Source organism: Cloeon dipterum, chromosome 4, assembly GCF_949628265.1.
Source record: "Cloeon dipterum chromosome 4, ieCloDipt1.1, whole genome shotgun sequence".
NCBI classification, from domain to species: Eukaryota; Metazoa; Arthropoda; class Insecta; order Ephemeroptera; family Baetidae; genus Cloeon; species Cloeon dipterum.
This window is the reverse complement of record NC_088789.1, coordinates 24,193,170-24,218,983: the sequence shown is the minus strand read 5'-3', so window position 1 is coordinate 24,218,983 and position 25,814 is coordinate 24,193,170. Positions and strand designations below refer to the sequence as shown.

Here is a 25,814-nt window from a genome sequence, read left to right as displayed (position 1 = left end):
CAGCCTCAAGCGATCTATGGGAGTATTTACTTCATTTAATGCAATTAAATAGGGATAAGTGATTACTTAATTTAAAAAAAACGTTGTAACGTCTTTAATACCGTTTTATCTCCATAAGCAAAGGATAAATAATAATACTGTATAATTTAGCTCATAAATGTCTATTTCAAATCGTGTTTTTTTTTTAAATTTTAGAGTATCCTTGCTTATAGAAAATGTCATTTTTAGGCAAGATCATCGAAAAAAAGCAATTGTGTAGCGGAAAAACGTTGAATTGGGATAAAATTGTGTCTCAAAAACCTTATATTTTGCACCAAATAACAGAGTAAAAGTAGTCGAATATTTCCTGTAAAAAACGTCTTATTTTCTCAACCCCAATCATTAATAATAGAATAAATAAACAGCCACCATTCATTACTAAAAAATTAAATCATAAAACCTAAAATTGATTAATAACGTAAAAGATCCAAGTCCCGTATTGAATTGCAATTTGATCGATCGAAATTCGTGCGTTCAGCTTCTGCGTGCGGTCTGACGGATACTAATTGATTGTGAGAAGAAGCGGCATCGGTGGCAACATGATGACACGAAATTAGGAATTCAATCAGCGCGGCAACAACTGGTTCGATGATTTGATTGCCCGGCACGCATGCAATTAGCGGCAAGCATGTAATTTTCTAAATTATAAATCAGAGACATTTACATATCATTACAGTGCCGTACAAGGATACTATTTTCTCCCCGTCCGCCTAATTTGCTGCATCGGAATTTTTATATATTGTTTCTAGACGCTGCGTGACGCGATCGCTTTTACAGTTAATTAATAATACACGTCTCGCGAGCGAATCCTGCAAATCATCTTCTCTCTGCTTGCGTTTGACAGGCAGTCATAATTTTGTCTCTTTACAACACTCATCCAATTGCCCAATCGAAATTTTATTACGACGCAATTAGCTTTTAATTTAATCTGGTGCGCTGGAGGAATGAAATTATGTCGATTCCCGTCTCCGGTGGCAGCTCGTCCGCGGAGAGCGTTTAATTTTTGATGCGATCGTTATCGCCCATTAAAAGTCGACTCATTTGAGACAGGCACGCACTTCTGTAAATAATCTTCATTGCCGCAACAGATGCATTTTCTTGAATGCGCCAGAGTATAAATATGGCAGTTGTTGCGAGATGCGCGCGCGATAAATTATCGGCTGCTCGCCGTGTAAATAATTAATGTGGCGCAGTGATACGCAAATCGTCGCCACTATTTGTTTTTCTATTATAGGCGTTTGCCTGGTTACAAATAAATCATTGAGAGGAAAATGCAGATAGCTAACTAGCTGTTTTATTGTAATCCTCATCATTATGCATTGTCGGGAAATTTTATCTTTCTTGTGCACATTAATCTCGGAAATTATTAACTAGCATTGTTATACAAATAAAATGGCATTTTTCCAATATTTACTTGCGGGTTTCAGAACTAACGAACGACCTCAACGACATTTCATTCACTCCCATTCTTATCATTTTATATGACATGTTTAACACCAACATCCAATAAGCAAGGTTTGAAGTTTTATGATCATGTTTCTGCGGTTTAAAAAGAGGGGGGTTCAAGGGTATAATTTGTATAGTTAAGTCTCTGAAAGTTTGTTAATAGATTTGTAATTGGACTGAAAATCGAGATAAATCGACATTTTCTAAGCTACTATAACTGTCACTTAAGAATGAAATTGGCCATGGTTGCGGAAATTTTAGAAATTTGAAGCCTCCTACAACAACCAAAACCATCAATAACCATCCCAAAGTATAGTCTACAACCGTCTAATTCAACTTATAACGTTTATGGAAAAGTTAGAATAACACGAAAAGGGTGAATTTCATTTGGAAAAAGCATAATAAAATCTGGCAAAAAAGAATCCGACTCTTGGCACCATAGTCTCCTCTCTTCGCTTTTTCACAGGTAACCACGTCACCTGGCCACAATCCCGTACTTCAAGTCGTCCTGGTCCCGGTAAAATTGCGCAACGTTCAACAAACACCCAAATTTTCATTGTCGAATTGATTGTGACCTTTTCTTGCAACAAGGATATTCGCGTTTGGTTGTTGAAAGTTACGCAATTTTGCAGGGACCAGGACGAAATACTTTCTAAAAATTGGGACGAAGCTAAAATTTTCCCATGTTTTCGTTTAGGATTCTGAGAAAATCGGCATTCCTATTGAAAATCGTGTTTTATTTCCCCAAAATTTCATATTATTACTCACACACGACGAGAGCGAAAATTCATTATCAAACACCGTTTAATATTTTGGATAACGGTTTGTGGTTTTTAAAATTATGTTTGTGATTATCTCTTTGCCTATGTATGTATGTCCCTCTATTTTTTATGATATTGCGCTGCGTGACAAGTAGTGTGAAAAAACGTGCAATGTGTAGCGAGTGCAGCGTAAAGGAGAAACATTGTAAAATAGACTCCCCGCATATCTGCGTTGAACGACAGGTCTACCGTGAGAGGAGAAGTTGCAACCTCTCGCATTTAAAATCAGTTATAAAAGTCACCCAATAGCTACCATGAGCTACATTCCCTTCTGACGGTTCGTGAAAACTGAAAATTTTAATACATATCATAACTTGATTGTTGTTCATTGTTGAGTTCATTTTATTCAATGATCAATATTGCTAATAATTTTCAAATGGTAAGGACTGTCTCCTTACTTGAAATCCTATTTTATTTCTCAAGAAAGAGTTTCCCTAAAGGTATCATACGCTGTTGGACGGTCGATGAATGGAATCAAAATCTGCCAAGAAAATATCGTCAAGCGCAGTTAATTTTGGAGAAAATTTGAAAATTTACCGTAGCAAGGTCCATTTTGACTGTTCAAATTGTAGAATCAATTGTTTATCGATCAAATTCTGCTTACTGTATCCAACAATTCAAATAATTTTCAACTGTCGCCCATTATCGATCCACTTTAATATAATTTAAAGAGGAATGATACTGGAAAAGCCTAGAAAATGCTTGTTGCCAATGCATAAACTCATCCCTTAGGATTCAGTTAAAGCCTAAATTGACCTAAGGAGCGCTGTAATTTTTTGAGAAAGTTGCCGTGCTTTTCAAATGGTAATGGGTGTCTCCTTACTTGAAATCCGATTTAATATCAAAACCAAGAGTTTCCCCAATAAGTGGCATACACCGTTGGACAGATCTCGACGAGAGGAATCGGAATATGCCAAGAAAATATGTTCAAGCACTGTAAATTTTGGAGAAAATTGGCAAAATTTGAATTTTTACTGTAGGAAGGTCATTTTTTATTATTGCAATTTGTTGAACAAATTGTTTATCGATCAATTGTTTAAGGCATCCAACAATTTAAATCATTTTTAATTGTTGCCCAGTATCATTCCACTTTAATAATTATTTTCTACGGCTGAATTTATGCCAAAACAATGCAACAGTCAGTGAAGTTTAAATTAAAGGTTATTTGTCACAGTGGAGACTGACAAAATGACACAGCTCCTTTTCTGCTCATGTCATTCTTCCCCTTCCGCCAGGCAAGGGCAAGAGCAGACGATTCCTTCCCGCTTTCCAACTTGCTGGCACGAATTTAAAAGCTCAATCAGGGATCGACTGACGACAGATTCTCCTTGACCTCACGGAGAGTTGCCGGCGTGTGTTTGTCGCTTAAGAGTAGACCACCTGGGAGGTGAATTTTCATTCCGCCTTGCTGTAATTAGCGGGAATGAAGGAGCGAGAGTGTCCGGCCGCCGCGTCCCGCGAGTCGTTTAATTACTTGCCGGCGATCAGTATGCACGACTACGCACTTCGCGAGAAAGAGACAAATAATAATAATAGCCTCCCCGGGAAACTGTACGTGTGCGACGCGGCGATAATTGCAGCGTGGGCTGTGATTGGAATATGATACATCACTGCTTTTACAAAGAGGAACTTTTATTTATAAATTCAAATTTTTCTACGTTTTTTATTCTTAGAATTGAAATAAATAAAACAGGAACTTGAATTTAAAAGCAGTGAGTTAACTTAAAAATGGATACGTCATGAAAGGAAACATAAGGTTGGTCTTTGATCTACAAATCATTTGATATTTTATTTTTACAATTGAAATTAAACGCACCGTTATAATTATTTAAAATCAATTATTTTAAAAATTAAAATATTGGTTATTTGATACACAATATTTTAAAATTTAAACATTGTAACTTTATATTGATGAAAAATTAAATTTCTTTACTACAGTTTCGAATTACAAGTAGCCTCGTCTGCTCAATGTTAACAAAATTAGTTATTTATTGATTTCACCCCTGCCAATGTTCAACGATTGTTGCATCAATAGACCATTTTTTCTCGTTGGTAAAATTTATTATAATCAGCATAAAAAATCTCTTCCGAAAATTTCCCTTGCAACAAATACCAATTCGTACCAAGCCGTAATTAAGTACTTCAATTTACTACGTCATTTATTTTACACTCGGAGAGAGTGCTGGCGCAATTTATATATATTTTAAAATTATTACCAGCAAGAGATATCCACGCCTTACAGTGTCTGATATTGCAACTCCGAGATCGCCATCTTTTTTTAACAGACTCTCATCCGCGTGCGATTTTACTTGTCAGAGTACCAGCACATTATTAAGCAAGTCCAGCCACAGGCGTTTTTTTCAACCGCAGCAAACAAATTTAAATCATAATAAACCCCGTTTATGAAACTTGAGAGCCGTCACTGATTATCCTTTTCAAAAATAATCACAACAATTAAAAATATCCTGTTTTATAACTAAAAATCCATATTAAAATGCTGGTTTCGAACAGTTATTTTCAGGTGACAAGCTCGAGAGTAATTGTTGTACTTGTAGTGTACACGCGGGCTTGGTCAAAAATGCAAATATTTTGAATTTATTGTGCACCCGAGACGTTTCCATTAATTTTCAAACCACCGTTATGCCAAACAAACGAAAATAAAATTACGGTAAATTTTGAGTAACTGCAGCGGGCAATCCCAATTTTATGTTTTATTTTAACACCCCCGGATTATGACATCTTGGCAGAAAGCGTCGGAGAACCAGATATTTCGCCAGCAGCCAACATGTTTTTCGCGGTACTCGACGACTTTATTTGCTACTCAGTGCCAAGTCACCTGGCAGATTTTTCGCGTCCTGGAGTTGCATCCGCAAAGTTCACGTGGCGAGGTCAAAATGAGATCACAGAGAGAGCAATGAAAGGATGTATTGTGCTGATGAGCATGCAGATCACTTTCACTCCACCGGTGCCCTATTGGAAAGATCTTCAATTTGACACACGTTGTTTCTGTAGTAAGTAGGACACTCGAAGCAAGCGCGGTGAATAATTACCGCGCGTGCACCGCTCAACGAATTATAAATATGCGACCGAGATCATCTTCTTTGTTTCGTAATTTTGTCTTCTCAGTAGCATTTTCTTTTGCAGGCTATTTTCTAATATTACATGGCTTTAACTATAATAAAATGTGTAATTGTTTTATACAAGTAATAAAAAATTCTACAAACTTTAATTTTTATAAAACTAAAAGTATAATACAAATTTATATTTTAAATTTTTTCATTAAAATAAAAAAATAATTTTAAATAATTTTTTAACCGTATTATTATAATTTTCGTTATACGCTACTTATGTCAATATTTTTATTAATTTTTTAAATTGTCCTTGTAAGCCTACATGATGGTTATTATTCTTGGTCAGAATCTTGTGTAAAGGCTTTTTTTCTATTGTTCTGTAAACGAAACATCATTAAATTTTAAGGCATCAACCAAATGTGAAAAAATCTGTTAAATATACTATGTATAATATCAACACAATGTTCCTCACAACTAGACTAAAAGTTACAATAATAATGCTCTAACTATGCTTCAATTGAAAGAGGAATGATACTGCAAAAGCCTGGAAAATTCTTGTTGCCAATGCATAAACTCATCCCTTAGCATTTAGTTAAAGCCTAAATTGACCTAAGAAGCACTGCAATTTTTCGAGAAAATTGGCTGGAAAGTTACCGTGCTTTTCAAATGGTAATGGCTGTCTCCTTACTTGAAATCCGATTTAATTTCAAAACCAAGAGTTTCCCCAATAAGTGGCATACACAATTGGACAGATCTCGACGAGAGGAATCGGAATATGCCAAGAAAATATGTTCGAGCACTGTAAATTTTGGAGGAAATTGGCAAAATTTGAATTTTTATTGTAGGAAGGTCCTTTTTACTATTGCAAATTGTTGAACAAATTGTTTATCGATCAATTGTTTATGGCATCCAACATTCAAATAATTTTCAATTGTTGCCCAGTATCATTCCACTTTAATGTGATGCTCTACAAATCGAGATGAAATAACGTTCCACCGCATGGATTGATCATTGATCGCCATGTGCGGTAAATACAGTAATTATTGCACCTCTATGTTAACACAATTAATTGCAGGCGTCGTTTTATTATAGGGACAATGTGTGTGCGGCGCGGATCAAACTCTCGCTCGCGGTGTGCTTAAAAGGCGATGATCGCGCGAGTAGGCGTCGTAAACGCACTCTACTGCTCCCACGGGGAGTTTTCCCTATCACGCGCCTGAAAAATATTAAATTACAAAGTCAAGCTTTTGCAATCTGTGATAGAGAAAATTATATTTTTTTTCGCTAAAGGCATGCATTGTTGTCACGTTTGCCACGCATTAATTACTCTCATGGCCAGGGATATCGCCTTCAAATTAAAAATCCCCATACATTCTTTAAATTTAAATCTATTCTTACGTCAGAGATATGAACAACATAACCGACAATTCCAACTTTTTAAAAGTAGCAATCAATTTAAATTAAACTTGAACCTGCTGCTTAATTAATATAAAAATTAAAATTATGATTGTAAAATCACGCAATGTGATTTGTTTATAATTAAACAAAATTTAAAATTTCTTAATATTTTTTCAAATATTGCCAGTAAAATCAATTTAAATTCTTTGTGGTTTTAATAAACAATAAACAAATATAATTATTACTACAAATTTAATACAAATAAAAGAATTTTTTTTAAATTGTTTATCAACAAACATTTCATTTTAATTTGTGAAGCATCACATTAATTTGAAATACGTATATATATAGTAATAGGATTATTGTACATTTTAGTACAGTTGTGAGGTAAATAGTGTTGGTATTGTATTAACGCAATTTTCTTTTCTTCATAATAAAATTGTTGATGTTACTTGCTGTTTGCTGTTCATATGATTTAATATTTCATCGTTCTTAAACATGTAGAGCTATTTCGTTTAATTCCATGTAGCTTACAAAAACAATTTATAAAAAAGTCTGTGAAAATATTGACGTACATAAATTGTTAACAAAAAACATTATAATTATAACAGTTTAAAAAATATTATTTTAATTAGTACAAATAAAAATTTAGTGATAAATTAAATAGCATCTTGATTTAAATTAAAATCTAGTAAAACTTGTCTGTTTGGTTTTAAATAACATTTTGACGGTAAGTAATTATTTTAAAATTAAAATTTTACATTTTAACGCTCAGATCCGTCAAGTACAATATTCCAAATTTTCAATATTTAATTCGGGGAGTCGTCACTTTGGCCAGGTCTCCAGAAATTTCAGTATATTGACAATTATCTTCTTGAAGGTTTAAATCCGCAATTCTGCAAGAACATTCTTGTTGTCTTGGCCCGTCAAAGCCAAGCAACCTTTTCACGGACGAGACGTCGTGCTGCACACGGCCAACTACGCTCTCCTTCTGCACAAGCTCCTGCTAGCTTACATCAATTTCACGAATTAGCATATAACAAACACATAAAATTATTTCTCAATCCCTCAGGTAGATAGCGAGAACTATAATTTTATCAAAAACATTCAATTGAGGTTCCTACTACTCGTTTTTTATTTATAAAATCGTTAACATGCATATCAAGAAGAATTAAATTCATTTTCAAAGGTTTAAGAAGTGTCGTTGACATTCCAGCGAAGGTCGCGACTTTCAGCTGCAATCAGCACCGATACTACTTTCCGCGATAAATAACCATCAAGTGCTTTTCGCCGGCAAAGTACGTGCGACAAAGAGAGAAATTCGAAAAGCAGGCGTGACCGCTGTCAACACCCCGCGTGCGATTTCACGCACATCAAATTTATTAGCGGATTCATATTATATTTATGTATTCTCGGCTTTTGCATTTGCATTTATAGCCGCGTGTGCGCATTGCGTGTGTGCTTAATTAATTATAACTCCGCAGTGTCAAAAGCTAAAAGCATAAAATAATTACGCGGGTAATTTACTATTCGCCGCTTTTTGTGACTGTCTCGCGTCACATCAATTACTCGGGCTAATCGCCGCGGCCGTAAATCCCGACGCAAATTTTTCAATGAACGATAATTCTTTTAGATACGAAAAACAGAAAAACAGAGTGTTAATTGAATTAAGAGTTTGCCGATAAATCTGTCCATCTCTTTTAATTGAATATGCTGCAGCCGAGGTAATTAATTGAGAAATTAAAAATAGCCGTAGAAATAGTGTTATTGTGCGTGCGCAGCCATAAATTATGGAGCCGATGCCGAGCGGTTTGCATTGAAGCACAACGACGCCGCGTCAAGTTATTTATTTTCGCCTTAAACAATAAACTGAGGCGACCGAGGGCACCTCGTCAGCGGTGAAGAATCGAATAACTGGAGAAATAAATCAAAATCCCACGCCAACAGATTTGCATTGACAAGGTCAGCAGCTACGGAAAACTCATCGGTTTCGGCTAAAATAAGACGTCCGCAGTCTTAATTTGGCAGAAACCAATTTATCAGAAATATCAGAGACGCCGGATTTCGTTTTTGTTTTCAGGAATTGTAATTTATGAACCCAAGGTGTGAACGAACTTGATAGTGCCCTGAGTTTTGCAGATATTCCCTCTCCGCATAGCAGCTCGGCTTGCGTGTTTTGTTGCGTAAATCTCCTGCACAGCTGGACTCGCGATTTATTTCTCTCGGTGAAATTTTCACGGTCAATGTTGCTCTGCTAGACTGTAAAGCCAACAATGTTTTGAATCTCAGTTTTTTAAGGCTACAGCAAAAAATTCATGGCTAATTAATTTTTTGAGGTGGGTACATTAATTAATTTTGAATTATAAACAACAAAAATAAAATATTACACATAATATTTAAAGTATAAATCTACAGTTTTTCAGCTATAATCAACATAAAAAACAAATTTTAATTACATTTTTATAAATTTTAAGTAAAAATATTGAATTTTGTATTATTTGCTAGTTTTAATATTTTAAAGCGTTTTATTAATTTTTAAAGCTGTTTTAGATGTTCTTAGAAAATTTTAAATTTTTTTCCAGCGGCATTTTTTATTGTCGATTTATAATCAATATAGCATGTTTTCCATAATACAATATTTGTCGTGAAATACAATCAGAATTGTCATTTAGAAAGAGAGGTCCTCACCATTTGAAAAGCATGCCATTTTCCAGCAACTTTTCAAATAATATTTTGAGTCAATAATTGAATTAAATTAATTTATGCACATAGGAATTAGTTTATGCATTGGCAAGAAGGATTTTTCCTGTTCTTTGCAGCATCAATCCTCTTTAATTCTGACGTGCAGCATTTAAATTCAAACTTTTTAACAATATGTTTACAATTAAAAGCAAGCATGAAATATTTTCTTGCTCCCACTTAAAATTAATACAAAAAAAAGGTAAAAATAAATAAAAGTCATTATTTTGAACGACCGGAGGGCTGCTGTTCTAACTGTCTCTTTCTTTAATTTCGCATCCAAGCGCGAAATTAATGAGTTGTAAATCACCCATCGCACTTGATTTATGCACCCGGAGACCTGCGTGGCACTCGTCGACGCACAATAATGGACGAATATCATAGTCATTACTAGAATTAAAGAGCGCGCGCAGCTTGAAATTACACGACGCGACGAGAAGCTGGGCGGTCGTTGAGCCGCGCCTGCGAATCAATTAACCACTGCGCGTTTATTTGCTCGATTTTTACGGCTTTTTGCTGGGTATAACACAGCAAATTTATTGGCCTATTAACGGACCTCCGTGGAAATCGGTGGAATCGCACGCTTGATTGGGCCGAGTAAGTTCATTAAAACTGGGATTAAGCATAACATATTTTTGTGTACGAGAATTACGCCAGTTAATTAGCATCATTGCATCAAAAGTGCTTGTTAAAGGCGTAAAAGTACACGTTATTTAGCTATACTTGGGCTCTTCATAAAATACAAATTGATTAATTGGATTATTGTTAAGAAAACATATGAATAAATTACAATTTAGTGCTAAACCGTTACCTAGCTCTTGAAGAGTTTGCAGGCGATTATTTTTGCAAACTAGAAAAATAAAAAAAAACGGACCGAGTCCATTATTTGTCAAGATTTGCGTACATTTCAAATAAATAAGATTCTTTATTACTCGTAAAACGGAATTTTACGATTGTAAGACGGCCAACACCTGATATGCTATAGCGGCTTAAAATAGTCAAAAAATAAAAACGGATTTACAGCGATGACACAAAAACATTTTCCTCGCTGAGCATGAGAATTAAAGCTGCGTTTGTGTGCGTGTCATTGGCTTTTCTTTCTTTTTGCAGAAGCGGTAGATTTTTATCTCGACACGTTCCATGTCTGGTGGGCAGCTCATCCGACACTTCATTTACACTCTTGCTCATTCACATCGCATGCTATTTAAAAGCGAGAGATTGCAACTAGTCTTTTTAACAAAGTTGAAGGTCTGAAGAAGAATCACTCGGTTTGCAATAGTATTTTTTGTTAATGTCATCTAGATGATCAGTTTAAAAAACGTGATATCAAGAAAGAGCAATGTTTAAATGCAAGAAGGCTCTATTTATGCGTCATAGTATAAGAAAACCTTTAGTCTTAGTGTATATTTGAATAACTTCAATCGTGACGATAAAATACAATAAAAAATTAACATTTAAGTGAAAATATAAATCATTAAAATTCTAATTTATTGCATTTGCAGACAAAATTTATTGCGTCAAATGTAAAGTGACTTTTATGTAATGATATTTTGTATTAATTACTGATTGTTAAAAATACGGCATAAGAATCTAAAAACATTTGGTTTAAATAAAAAGATTTTTGCGGGTTAATTAGGCTGTGACCTATATCTTAGTTGATTCTTCAACCTAAATATCAAATCTTGTGCCACTTGATATCAAATTTTATTTTATTTTTGTTTCAATAAGAGGAAATTTTGTACCTACAATTTTATTTTTTCCAAATTTTACATTTGTAGTTAACTGAAAAAATCCACCGAATTTCTACAAGCCGAAAGATCTGAGCTAAATTTAGAACAAACACGTTGAGAAATAAAGCTGCGCGACAAAAATTTCACTCATCCAAATGGAGTTTTGTTGTATTGTTATTTGGGGCTATTACATTACACTTAATGGAAAAATTCACCTTTAAACAAACAGAAAATCTGCGAGAAGTTGAGATTCACGCTCGGCAGGTGGAGTGCATTCAAATTCGGCTGCTGTTTGGGAAAGGAGACCAGGATGAAAGGCTCTTTCAAATCGCCGTCAACCTTGACCGGGACGAGCACGCCGGGCAGTTTGCACCACATCAGTTTGTCTTGCGAGAAATAACTGGTCGCCCACAGAATCGAGTTTTTCTGGCCTGAGTTTGTAAAATTTGAGAAAAAAAGCATTGATTGTGAGTTCAACGCGGGGAATACCATCGAACATGAAGAAAGTGTTGTTGAACTCGCTTTCATTGCGGGCGATAGGCAGAGTGTAATTCAGCGAGCTGCACAGGCTGAGCAAGCTATTCGCATCCTAAACGAAAAATATAAAGACGCGCTATAAATAATTTTAAATTTATTAAAATCAGCGGGGTCCAGATTTGCGATAAAATTGGTTCCCACTGCGCAAATCCAACATGGCGTCTGAATGTGGGAAGCAAAAAGCTCTCTTTGGATTGCCGTACGAGTTTCAAGAGTTTTTTTTACGATCAAAAAGACACAATTAGTACAAGTAATGCAAATTATGTCACAATATTGACGAAAACTTGCTTCTTTTCGCGCATTTTCAAGTGACCATTTTTTCGCGCCATACTCCACTGGACGCCATATCTGCGCGTCGCACGGATCTGTCCCCCGCTGATTAAAATATACTTTATCGTTAAAATTTTTCACAGCGACTCCAATGTCCCATTTTTTGATGATATTCCTTTCCATTTTATAAAACCTGCCAAATTGTCTTGGCGGCACATATTCCTGACCTGCGCATTTAGAATTCAGGTCATCAAGGAGGTAGATTATTTCATTTGCCCGCTATTGAATGAAGTTAAAATTTTCTCAAGCATGATATTGAGAGAAGCTTACCAATTTATAAAGGTAAATATTTGCTATGACTTTTTCGTAAACCATTTTTCTGTCCAACAACTGGTAATTGAGATCTGCCGTGATGCACTTAATAAACTCGTGAACGAAAAAACGACTGGATGATATTGTTTCTGCAATTGCGCTCTTGTTAATTGTCTTTTTTTAAATCATTCATAAAATAATACCAATACCATTTGCTCTGATACAAGTCTCGTAGTTGATGAAAAGGCTGCGTTTGAAGTTTGATTTTAACGAGTTTAAGCTTTGTTTGGATTCAAATTTAAGATTAAAAGACAAGATTGGATCCTTCGTTTGCAATGCATCGATTAAATCAAGTGTTTGAAATGAGACTGAGTCATTTATAGAACCAGTGAGATATCTGAAAATTAAAAGTGCAATTTAATAATTTCTTATGAGGATTAAATAGCTTACGCATCATGCAAAATGTTCACAAGGTCGAAGAACTCATATTCCCTTATTTTGTTGCTTGCGTACGTCTATTGAACTCTATTAAAATATTATATAATTTTGAAATCAAACAGCCATTACAAGATTTAAATTATCCGCCAAGCACTGCATAGCCATCTGATAAGGGATAAGATATATCTCGGTACTTTGAAACCAATCACAAATAAAAATAAATAACCTTTTCTGCGTAGGATGATCTTTCCAAAGGCTTTATGAATGAATCCAGAATTGCATCTATTTTAAATTAGTTCCACATTTCAAGTGCAAGTTTGAATTCAAATGAGCTTACTCTTTTTTAAGTAATACATCGCTTCGCATTCGTTAGGAATCTTGTAGAAAGAGCGGTAATCGAAAGTGTAATTCCTTGCCTAAAATAAAATGTGAAAAAAATAGCAATTTATTAATTTAATCTTTGTTACCGTACCTCACATATGAACCGCTTTGGATGTGAACAGTTTCTGATAGCTAATTTTGGGTCAACCATGCCGTTTTTGTTGACTTTGATGGAAATACACTTTTCTCCAACAAAGTTTGAATTTTCTGTGACTTCTTCCCACTGAAGATCACTTTTCAAAGAATCCACAATCGGCTGGGAGCACCAAATGAAACTGTTTCTGCAGGTTTCCATTTCTTTTCCAGCGGTCCAAAATTCAGTTTCATCAGAATTTGAAAAATCTTGGTTTATTTATTCATTATTTACAAAAAATTTTTTTGGACAAAATTGCATTCTCACCTTCTTTTTCAAATACTTGCAGCAACCGAATCTGTTTCTGTGAATTTTCGATGCTGACTAAACTCATTCTCAGCGAGCAGCAAAAGTCGTGTGCTTCGATCCAAGATTTCTGCTTGAAATTTAGAATTTAGAATGGATTTTTGAAAATTTCAAACCTCAGCGCTGGACACAAGCATGAAGCTAGTGTTTAAGAAATTCTTCCAATGACCATAAATATAGGGCTCTAAATTATAATTATTTATTAATAAATTATATAAAATGCGTACAAATTCATACTAAAAATGAAATCTTCCGCGGTAGAGAAATAGTTTGAAGAAAATAGCCGCAACTGTAAATATAAAGCAATAAATTTGAAAATTCGAAAATTATACCAAAGAAATTAATCACATCCTCTTTGCATTCCAAATAACATTCTGGATAACTGCATGATCTAACAATCTATCAAAATACAATTTAATTCGACGTTGGCCTTTGACATAATCGCCAACCTGTTGGCTCAGCGTCCCAGCCAATTTCACCTTTAACTTCGTCTCGCACGCGGGCTTGAGTTTCATTTTACAGGAGAAGGTCTTGCCCACTAGCTCCTGCACTGGTCTAATAATCAACATCATGTTTTCCATGCTGTCCATTTCCGAAGAGAGCACTGCCACACAAGATCCGTCCGACAAATCCTCCAGCAGAGTTTTTTCCGTGAAGATGTAATTGCTGTGGTGGCAGGCGGAAAAGTCGCCTACGCAAAATGATCTGGTTAAGGCAGTCCAGTATACGAATCTTGAAAATTCTGGAAAATTTAACTAATTAAAATATAGAACTAAAACAAACCTAGAATATGGTTACGTGTTTCGTATATATTATTTTGGAAATTTAATTTTAAAGCTTCTGAGAAAACTACTGGTTTCATTCCTAATGAGCAGCAGAATTTCAAACTTTCGTCCCAGGTGAGCTTTTTACAGGGAATTAATACTTCAAAAAAAATTAAAAATTATTGTACAGATTTTTGTCCTAGTAAATACGTAGTTGTTGAATTGCCAATGGTGATATTCTCCCAAAATCCAAGTTTGGCACCGTCTTTATTGATGTTTTTATTTTATTTGATTTAAAACTCAAGTTATTAAAATAAACCTTTGATTTTTAATACAGATCCTTCCAAGGAGGAAAGCGAGCTCTGAAAAATAGCATTTTTCAATTTATAGAACTAAATTAATTTATTCCTTACATTTAAACTACACTTTTTGGGACAAAGAGCCTGCGAGCATTTGTACTTAAAAATATAAGCAAATAAATTATTTACATATTTTGATCTCATTAAAATAAATTTTACTTCGCAGATAAACTGAAGTTTTGAGGAGCTTTTAAACCGCCTTATCTCAATCTTCTTGGTTTTAGTTGTTAATACGATGGCAAGGAGTCCTTTCTCAGCTTTCACATTTTTAACCACTCCTGTAGTTTTATTTGTAGAACACCACAAAATATTCAAATTTTGTTTATTCTCCGCCGCTACCGCAGTAGTTTTGAAGATCCCACTTGTCCAGTAGAAGTATCTATCATTTTCTGCGATTGTTTTGAAAACACTCTAGCAGTTATTATGAGGCATTGGCTTGCACACTCACCATGAATGTCGGGATCATAAAATTTTGAGTACCAACGGGCGTGGTTCAGCTCGAAGCCGTTGTCCAGTGCAAGCAACTCCATATTCAAAAGGAGACACGTCTGAAGGGCCCTTTCAAATGTGACCTTCAATTTTATTTATTTATTCCACTAAGTTTATGTTCTTTTAACAAATTATGTTAATTCATACATTTTCCAGTCCTTCGTAGTACGTTTTTGTACCAACTGTGCGCCATATTCCATTCGCTAAACCGTTCATGTAGCGTCTTTTATAAGCATCTAAAGTCATTTTAATTTCAGTTTTTTCCTGCTTTTATATCGATTTTAATTAGCTCACCTGGCTCTCCTTGAATGAGATCTTAGTAAAAGAAAATTTTGTTAAAACAGATTTTTAAATTTATTCTAATTGGCCTGACCTTCTGGGAGCGTATTGTCATTAAAGTCCTGAAAATTTCAAGCATCGTGATATTCTGGTTTACTATTACGTATTTCTCGTCTTACATCTTTGTTCTTCTTGTAGAAAGCACAAGGTTTATTTTTCACAACTTTTGTAGATTTCGAATCCACCGCAATTTTAGAAAGAGTTAATCCCACAGTGAAATGGAAAAACTGTAAGGGACCAAATTATTTTTAAAATAAAATTGTGACATATAAACTACCATCAAAGCTATCGATATTTTGAGCATCCCAGTGGCGGTTTAATTTCTCCAGGCTGTGTGGGATACACTTTAATAATTATATATTTGAAAATTATACTCGGAATTAAAAATAAAAACAAAAAATAAAATATTGTCCCTGCTCTCTATATTATATTTTATTACATCCAGTGTTGGAATTGTACTTTATTTGAATATCGTCGGCACAGCGTTGAAATATCGCCCAAGTGATGTCCGAAAAATTTAAGATGTATAAAATTTTAGACTAAATATCCCCAGCAAATAGGTTTTGCAGTACATTTTCATCACTTTAGCTTCGAAGAAGAGCATTACGATCAAATTAAGGGTTTTTCACTTGTAAATTTCAATTAGTTCCTAAAATCTTTAACGATTAAAATATTTTCACTCGCGAATGGTTGCATTCTTGAGAGGTCAATAAATAACAAAAGACTTCGTTGGTTTTAGAGTCAATTAATTCAATTCAACCAGTATCGGTGAATCCAGTTTAAATTTTTAACTTAAAAAACAATTTCAAAGAAAAATATCTGGAGGCGAATTTTGGTGTTGCTCAAAAGGTTTAAATTATATGTGATTCGTATTAATTTGGTGGTTAAAAATAAATCAGAAGCGCAGTAGAAGTTGAACGTATGAAATTCCGGCAACCCTATATCCTATAATCATTTGCCTCAAAGAGTCATTTAAAGTAAAGTTACCAATCAATGAAATATAAGTTGGATTTGAACAAAAAATTACCTGCCGCCACAATGAGCTTCTGACAAAACTAGTTAGATCGGCTCGTGCATTTTGTCTGTCCCATCACAAAATGAATCAGAATTAATTAAGGCCAATTATCAACTTCAGCGAATTGTTTACTGTCGTTGCCTGCGCTTCTATCAAACTAATTGAGGATGTCAACACACACCACAAAATTTTCGGGCCAATTATTTCGTGCGTCATTGCTGGTCAACTGATTGATAAATTTGAAATAAAATTCGGGAGCTGAAGTAAAGCTTTCCAGATTTTTCTTCTCAACCGGCAACATTGTTGTTTTCGCGGCTAAAATTTAATTAATAGCTGAAATGAACACCACTTATTCACACTTAGGTGTGTCAGGTTCACGGCAAATAACCGCCTCTTTGCGCCGCGCCGGGCCTCCTCCAAATGCTATGCCGCCGGTGTAATTAAACCGCGCGCCAAGTTACCGGACACTCGGGCCGATTTGCATACTCGCGCGCTCGTGGGTTGTCATTATATGCAAATCAGCCGTGCTTTATTGTTTTACCGCTACTCGCCCGCACCTCCCAGCCACAGCGAAACACATGCAAAAAGTGCGAATTTTACACAGAGCAACAAGAATTATTGGTGTTCCGAAAAATGTGAAATAAATATAACCAATGAATTAAAAAGAAATGCATATTCTTATCAAAATATATTATTTATCTATCGAAAACCAGGAACAATTGAATTATTATATTTATAAGCTTTCATAGCTTCTAAATTTAGTGTCTCGCATTTTAAATGTACACATGAACAAATTAATTTAATATGAAATTAGTAATACGTCCATTCAATGAAGGCTGCTTTTGAATTTAAATATTTACAGTCTTTAATTTAAAAATTTAAACAAAGTTCAAAATCATTATCAGTGTCAAAATTAGCAGTGATATTTTTATTAATGGTTTTTTAGTTTTAATTTGTTCTATAAATTTAATAACCATAAACCATTGAATGTGAAAAACATCAATTAAATAGTCTAAAACCGGTCAATTAGTTCACAAGTCTGAGGAAAAGAATTATATCTGGCATATTAGGAAATAATACTCTCGCGATTAAAATTTTAAGCCTGAAATTATTAAATATCGTTGTCCAGTCAATCAAATTATTATATTATCAAGGTGCAAAAATTGCTGTCGTAGATAGGGATATTTTCAGACACTTATTTATGCCATTTTTCATTGTATGAGGTAAATATCAAGCAAAGAAAATATTTTGTTGCTCTTGAAAATTTAAAATAATTATCCACTTCACTCATACCTTCCTTAGTAAAACTGGTGCTTCAGTTCCTGCATTTAGTAATAGTTTATGAAATTGTTATATTTTTATCAAACTAATCTCTGCAAAAGCAGGTTTTTTCAGAAACATTACATTTTGACTGAAAAATGTGGATTTTTTTGCTAAAATGATGCGTCGAAAAATCGTCTAAAATATATATATATATATATGAACGAAAAAATGCGAAAGACTTAAAATCAAGTATTTTACGACAGGAAAAACGTGAGAAACCCATATTGTCAAATATATTCTAAGAACAAAAATTTTAACCAAACGTTTGGTAGAAATCAATTATTTAAAAAAAATAATCCATTTGAAATTTGACACTAGGTTTGACAGCTTTTCAACGCCTTTTGTCGATTTAAGATATAATAAATGGGGTTTTGAGCAAAAATGGAAACACAAAAAGTTAATAATAAAAATAATTTTTTTATTCATAAGACAAATATGATTAAAAGTTTAGATAGAGAAATAAATCAAAAAGCCTCAGAATAGCTTGAGTCCGTTGTTGAAATACTTCTGTTTGCAAATGGAATAACATAATTTATTCGAATTAAATGTTTGGTTTAGCGACGTCCCTCTCCCATTGATTGGCCATAAGCTTTGTAGATTAGGAATTTAAGTCCACTCATTACGGTTGGTCTCTAATATTTGTCTTATTCATCAGCACGTAGAGATTGCCGTGCTCCATCACCACTCGTCGTCGCGGTCGCCCGCATGCCAAAATAATGACTAAATACAAGAGATAAGCATTTTCTGCTCACTTCGCACTCCTTGTGTTGTTTGAATTCACTTAAAAAAGTGACAGACGCAGACCACCGGCAAGTCAAACACGGCGAATTCGAATTTTGCAAGCGATGAGTGTCAACTACCGCTGAGACATGTCCAACTGCCACCCACCGTATCGCAGAGGATCAAAAGAGGCTGTCGCGGACGTGCAGGCACTTTGCACGCCATTTCCTCAACTTTATCAATCTCATGTTGCGATGCCAACAAAATTCTGTCTCAGGATCGCGCCAAAGAGAATAATTCCGCTAGTTGAAATTAATTTAAACACTGTTTTCCAAAGGTTTCAATGTTTACGGAATTAAAAAATTAAGAGAGTATAATTGCGTCACATATCCAAGTTAATTTACAGTAGATTTTTGTCCTTCCATGGTTTTGCCAAATTTGAAATGCAAAACTTTCTTTTAACAAAAATAAAAACCTCATGTAGCATTAAAACTGTTAATTTTGGGACTTTCCACGTTTTTCCGAAATTTGTATTTTGCTCCAAACAAGTCAAACATATTTGAAGACTGAATTCACTAATTTTTAGTTTTTAATTATACTATTCCTTTTAAATTGCAGATATTATGATTCTACAAATAATGCTTTCTAGTAAATCGCTAGTTTTACGATATAGTTGGAATTTGCCTACCTATGATTAAAATATTTCTATATAAACACATTTGCAAAATAATTAGCTCACACTATTTTATATTTAATTTATCTTAAAAGTATTCTACAAAATTAAATAAAAATAATTAAAAATATTTTAAAATAATTTAACAATTATTAATAATTATTATTATATAATTAACAAGAATATTTATTTAAACTCTGTTCAAATAGTTAAATTGTATAAATAAATTATTTTTTACTGTATTATCGGTAATTAATGATCGTGAAATTTCACTAAGAGGAAAATATGGAATTCCATCTCTCTGTTGCAATGCAATAAACAAACTGGTCGTTGATAAATTTATGCGCGACTCATCTGCTCCATTGCATCAATCGTTTCCCTCCTCATCGAGACACAAATTATGCGTGAATTGCTGATTTAATTGTGCAAATACCTGCTGGGCGGGCATCTCGTCTGGTGATTAACCCTGCTATTGACAATGAGCGGAGGCTTGCGCAACAATTTTATTGGCACTTGTGAAAAAAGAAACGACTTTCCTCCGTCTCGCCTCTGATGCTGTTTGTTCAAATTATTTATGCATTGAAAGGAGCATTGAACCAAGGGGAGTTAAATTCTGCTTAATGAATTGTTTTGTTGGTAGTCGGCCTGCACGTTTTGTTTCGTGTTCATCGTCTCCTCAAAATATTTTTAATACAAATAAGATTGAAATGAAACTGTTCTTGAAGATTACAACGGGAAACGTGATGAGGATTTTTCGGAATCAATTTCAATTTTGTTCAAAAAATATGCTCCAGTTTATTTATTTTCAGTTCATTTAAATAAGGTGGAATTTTTGTCTTCAGCGCATTGTTTTATTAAATGTGCAAATAGCTGTGGTGGAACCATTTAAGGAATAAGAGAGACTTAACAAAATGGAAATAAAAGGCCAGTTTTTTGCTGTACGGAAAATTCTTTTAAATAAACTAGTCGATTTCAATCGAAACTTGACGCTCCAATATTGACGCTTGAGAGTCAAATACCTGCTAAATTCTCAATCATGAAAATTGGTGGATTAGAATTTTGGTTTTTTTCCTATTATGATATAGGACATTTTTAACTGATGGAGCAATTTTGATTTCTATCAAATTTCATAAATTTATGTGTAAATTTTAATTACTAAATTAGTTTTGTTCTATATTTCATTCATGGGTTAAAGCGTCGTGTTTAAGTTGTTAAATAAAACTTAATAAAAATACATTTTTTAGCTTCTAAAAAATGGCCAATATTTAATCTCATCACAGAGTTCAAATAACATTTTAAAATTATGCGTAGTAAATTAAAAATTAAATTCTAAATATTTTTTGAAAATTTTATTGCATCGATTGAAAATAAATTATTTCTAATTATTACGTTTTCAATTGCTTTTTTCAAATAAATTTAATCTCTTTCAGATTCCATCTATTGAATTAGATCTAGTAATCATATTTTTCGTTCTCGAAGTTAAAAAAAATGCTGTTATAAAGTCATTTTCTTATTTACACATCATACCATAGAAAAAAGGTTGAAAAAACTGTGTAGTTCTGGCTGTTAGAATATATTTGAGGGAATTAGTTTGTTAATGGCTTCGATAAATTTGAGCAAACACTGCCTTTTGTGATGATATCTTTGCACGAGAAGCAAATTAAAAAAGAAAAACAGCGAAGCCACATTAAGAGCGAAACAATAAATTTGTGTGCCGGGCGCCGGGCGACACATTTATTTATACTGATCCGGAGCCTTTCAAAGTGGAGCCCGCGCCTAATTTCGGGCGCGGGGAGACCAGCCTGCTTTTTCACTTGCATCACCTGTCTCATGAATTTGGCGAATTTACTCTCTGCGTCGCGCCAGCAGATCCGAGGAAAGAAAATAAAATATTCATTTGGCATATTACACTGGGAAGGCGTCATGTGGCGTGATCTAAGGCCTTCTGCAAACGAACGAGAGTAAATAAATTTGTCTGTTTCATAAACGCGTGTCGTTTTCTAATCCAACGCCGACGAGAGCCGATAATAAGTGCAACTCATTATAGTGCGTTGGCTGCTTCGATTTTACAACATGAAACTCTCGACTTTTCAGTTTTCACACAGTTGCTGTGTCTTTTCCTGGTAGAGGACGATTCATGTGGCGGCCCACATTAATCTCGATGAGACGCGCTGCACTTTTGCTTTTTATCAGCAATTAAACGGAGGCGGAGAGAAGAAAAATTACAATTTATGCCGAGTGCGTGCGTGCTTTGAATAAAATCGCGTGATTTTTCATAAACGATGCTGCTGATGTGGCGTTTTAATTGTAAATTCCCTCCGCAAAGCCGATTTAGCTCGAGAGATAAGGAAAATGCTCGATGAAATTCTTTAATTAAAAGTCAAATAACTCTTAATATGAAATGAGTTTATTGAAATACACTTTTGAGTAATTTGTATGAGAATAAAACCTCAACAATTGCCGAGATTGCAAAAATTAATCTAGATACAAATTCCTCATCTATTACAAAATATGCAAATTTTTTCAGTCTTCACAGGTTTCAAAATGTTTGATGAGCCTTTGAAGTTTTTGTCAATTTATATATTGCAATATTATTATTCCAAGTAAAAACGAGTCCAAAATCCAAAGTAATTAAAAATAGTATTAAAGAATAATTTTTGGAACTACTGTTAGGATCCTAAATATTAAAAATAAACGTTAAATTTTACTGACATATAAAATTCATATTATTTAAGCATTTTTTATTCCATAAATAAACAGATTTAATATTTAATTTTTGTTACCATTTTTTGTTTTTAAAGATTTTTTTAAGAGTTTTTACTTATATAATAGTTCAATAACTTTAATTTAAGAATTACAAAATTATATATGACAGATTAATTATTTCTAATTTTATAAATAATTATGCGGACAAAAGATAGCGTTACAAAATATTGTACGATAAATGGTACATTAGGGGGTACATTGTTAGTCAAATTTTAACTTACACATAATAGTCTTGGTTTGCTTCTATGTTAAAAACTGACATCCGCGTTTGATAAAGTACAAATTAATTTTATTGTTTTTTATTGCATTCTTAATTATCCACAAGTATTGTGCACACCTTCTCAGACTGAATTTGTTTATAAAAGCCTATTATTGTTAATTTAAGAATATTGCACATTTAATCTAAATATGATGATTTAGAGCGTTTAGAGAAGACAATAATTAAATGTGTAATTTTAATTTAGTAGTTTACCAGCTCTGTCACGAGGTGTCTCTCAAAATCAGGCACCAGCAGCTGCTAGACTGTTGTTTCCCCCTCCCCAGCTCTGCTCGATCAGCTGATTTTATTATTGTACAGTACAATTTGTGTCCACAGCGAGAAATCGAAAAAGATGCAATGACTGTGCCTCACAAGCCACAATATCGCAATTTCCTCGACATGCTGTCAGTTTGAAATTCTTTTATCCCCGAGAAGAATCAAAATGCACGAAGCCTACAACGTCGAGTGGCTCTTGAAGGCGCCCACCCAGGTGCAGTTCGAGTGTGTCACAGCTTTCGGTATTTAATTAACAAATTTTAATTTTACGTCTTTTCTAATAAAGGAATTTGTATTCATTCAGATGATACTGTACTAGTCGGCTCGAAGCAGGGCCATTTGCTTGTGTATAATGTCACGCCCAAGCCGGGCGACACCAAACTGGATGTGTGTCTCTTGAGGTTCAACAAGACCTTTTCCAAGAAGTGCGTCAGCCAGTTGGCAGCTGTGCCTGAGCTGGAAATTTTAATCAGTCTCTCAGGTTAATTTCTTTATCATTATTATTGTTAGTTTAAATTAAAATTATTTAATATCCAGATGGAGTCATTAGTGTCCACACCATGAGAATATTTAATTTCCCTTTGGTCGCCACGCTGGATAAATCTAAAGGAGCTAACCTATTTAGTTTAGATGTGAAGGTGAGGAATTTAATATTTTTTTAAACATTATTAAAATCAATCATTATTTTTTAAGAGAGTTACGACCCTGACTGGCAGGACTTCAGTGATGGTCCGCATGTGCGTGTCGGTGAAAAGAAAGCTGCAGCTCTATTATTGGAAAAAGGACAAATTTTTAGAGTTCAGGGAGGACATCAGCGTGCCAGACACCCCTCGGGCCATTGAGTGGTGCGATGAGACGTTGGTCTTAGGATTTAGAGGAGAATACAAACTCATAGAGGCAATTCATCATTGTTATAATCTGCTCCGATAAATCTAATTTTATTTGACAAACAGATTTCTAAACTAAAGCAAGAGGATTTGTTTCCAATCAAACCACAAGAGCCGCTTGTAACAAAACTCTCAGAAAAAACCTTTGCCTTGGGAAATGACTGCAAGTGCATTTTGATGAACACCGAAGGCGTGCCAATCCAAAATGTGCCAGTCAAGTGGAAGGAGGCCCCTGAAGCTATAGGTATTTAATTTGTTAATTTTAAATAATTTTATGTCTTAAGGAATTATTTGAAATAGATAATATCATTTAATTTAGTATTAAATTTTCATAAAAAAAACTGGCAATTTGTTTTGTTTGTGTTTTTAAAGAAATTTAGTTAAATTATTTATACTTCCTTATTCTTGCAAAGTCGGTACATAAATATTGTCGGTACATACAAATTATTATAATTAAACACTGCAAAAATGGCATACAACACGAGCAAAATTATGCTAAAACAATTAAATAATAAAATCTCGCTGTACTAATTAAAAATTTGGTCCTTCACATATTGTCAAAAATTTTAGTTTATATATTTTTTGTAATAAATAAAGCAAAATTAACGCATTTGAAGATTTTAAATAATGCTCATCGCAAAATGAGTTTTTACTAATTTTTTGCCGATGTTAATTTGGTTTTGATTTTAATTTAAATTAAATTGATTTAATTTAAAATCACTGATCACTAGAAATTTGCCACAGTTGCTTTTTGCACAAGGAGGGAAACTTGGCCGCATTGCAATTTGCAATTCTTGAGCCCAGGTGGCAGATCATTCCAAGGTTTCACCACCCTTAAAGAAAACTCGAAAAAACACGAATTTTTTACTTTTTCATGTTTTGAAAATGATTAAAAATCATCAGATATGCTAAACCTGAACACCATTAGACTTGTATTGACCTCCCCTGACCAGATGAATGGTTAAGGGGGCGCTCACCTTCAACCCCTTGAAAAATGGTGAACTTTTTCAATGGTGGAATTTTTTAAATCTTAATTATGCATTTAATTTTAAAACGAGGTTTTGGTTGGTATTAAAAATGAGTGAAAGATCCTTTAAAATATTTTTAGCCCCTAGTAATCATGCTTAGTTTTTTCTATTGCAAATAAAGCAGGGGGTTTGAAAAGGGTGGGGAGTTAGCACCCCTATTTAACCATTCAGATGGTCAGGGGATGTTTTTTGGTTCATTTCAGTGCTGGATATCAAAACAAAGAGATTCTCTGAAAGGTTTAATACGTTGTTGGACAAATCTTGACGAGAGGAATCAAAATCTGCCAAGAAAATGTTGCAAAGCACTGGGAATTTTGGAGAAATTTGAATATTTCTTACTGTAGCAAGGCTAGTGCTGTTTGCCATTTCTTGCTTTCAAATTTTCTATTTAAGACCAAACAAGAATAGGTCTTTGTTCGATTATTGCAAATTGTAGAACAAATTGTCTATTGATCAACAACTGCTCCAAAACAATTCAAATAATTTTCAATTGTTGTCCTTTATCGATCCACTCAAATACATTTTTTTGTGATCCATTTTTATCAGAAAATGTTTCAGTTGATTTAGTATAAATTTAAATCTTATATTTAAGAATATGACGAGCCGTATTTGATCGCGATTGAGAACGAGATCGTGGAGGTGAAGACGACGGACGACTGCACCATCCAGCAAATCGCGCTGCCAAAGAGCTCGGCGCGCTACATCTGCCGGAGCAAGCAGGGCCGGCTTTATGTCGCGTCTGCGGCTGAAGTGTGGTGTCTGCACGCGGTACCGCTGGCCCAGCAGATACGGCGGGTGCTTGAGGACAAGCAGTTTGAGCTGGCGTTGAAGCTGACAAGCATTTCGGACGAGTCTGAAGACGATAAACGCAGCAACGCCTACCACATCCAGAACGTGTACGCGCACAACCTGTTCGAGCAGAAGCAGTTCGCCAAGTCGATGACCGAGTTCCTCAAGCTCAACACCAACCCGTACTCGGTGATCCAGCTTTACCCGGACCTGCTGACCAAGCCGGAGATGCTGCACGCGAAAATGTGCGATCGGGACTCTGAGAAGGCGCTTCTGGCGCTGATTGAGTACTTGACCGAGGTCAGGCAGACCACTGTCGGAAAAAGTGAGTGGATGGCTGGCGAGTCCGACTCGAAGAAGCACAACCTAATGCAGATCATCGACACCACGCTGCTCAAGTGCTACTTGCTGACCAACGATGCCCTCATCGCACCCCTTCTCCGGCTGAACAGGTTGGTGAATTTTATACTTTTTTTATTTTTCTGAGCTTCCAATTTTAATGGGAT

The 25,814-nt window shown here is 34.5% G+C and overlaps 1 protein-coding gene across 1 annotated transcript in view; it reads left to right on the top strand.

The window, feature by feature from the left end:
• Positions 1–25,814, top strand: part of Vps39 (vacuolar protein sorting 39) — a 67,939-nt gene that overhangs the window by 38,540 nt on the left and 3,585 nt on the right. Inside the window, exons 2-7 of the mRNA XM_065488892.1 lie at positions 22,665–22,846; positions 22,909–23,085; positions 23,142–23,242; positions 23,298–23,501; positions 23,558–23,735; positions 25,112–25,760. Coding sequence (XP_065344964.1) covers positions 22,771–22,846; positions 22,909–23,085; positions 23,142–23,242; positions 23,298–23,501; positions 23,558–23,735; positions 25,112–25,760 — 1,385 coding nt within the window. The 5' untranslated portion in view covers positions 22,665–22,770. The remainder of the gene's footprint in view (positions 1–22,664; positions 22,847–22,908; positions 23,086–23,141; positions 23,243–23,297; positions 23,502–23,557; positions 23,736–25,111; positions 25,761–25,814) is intronic.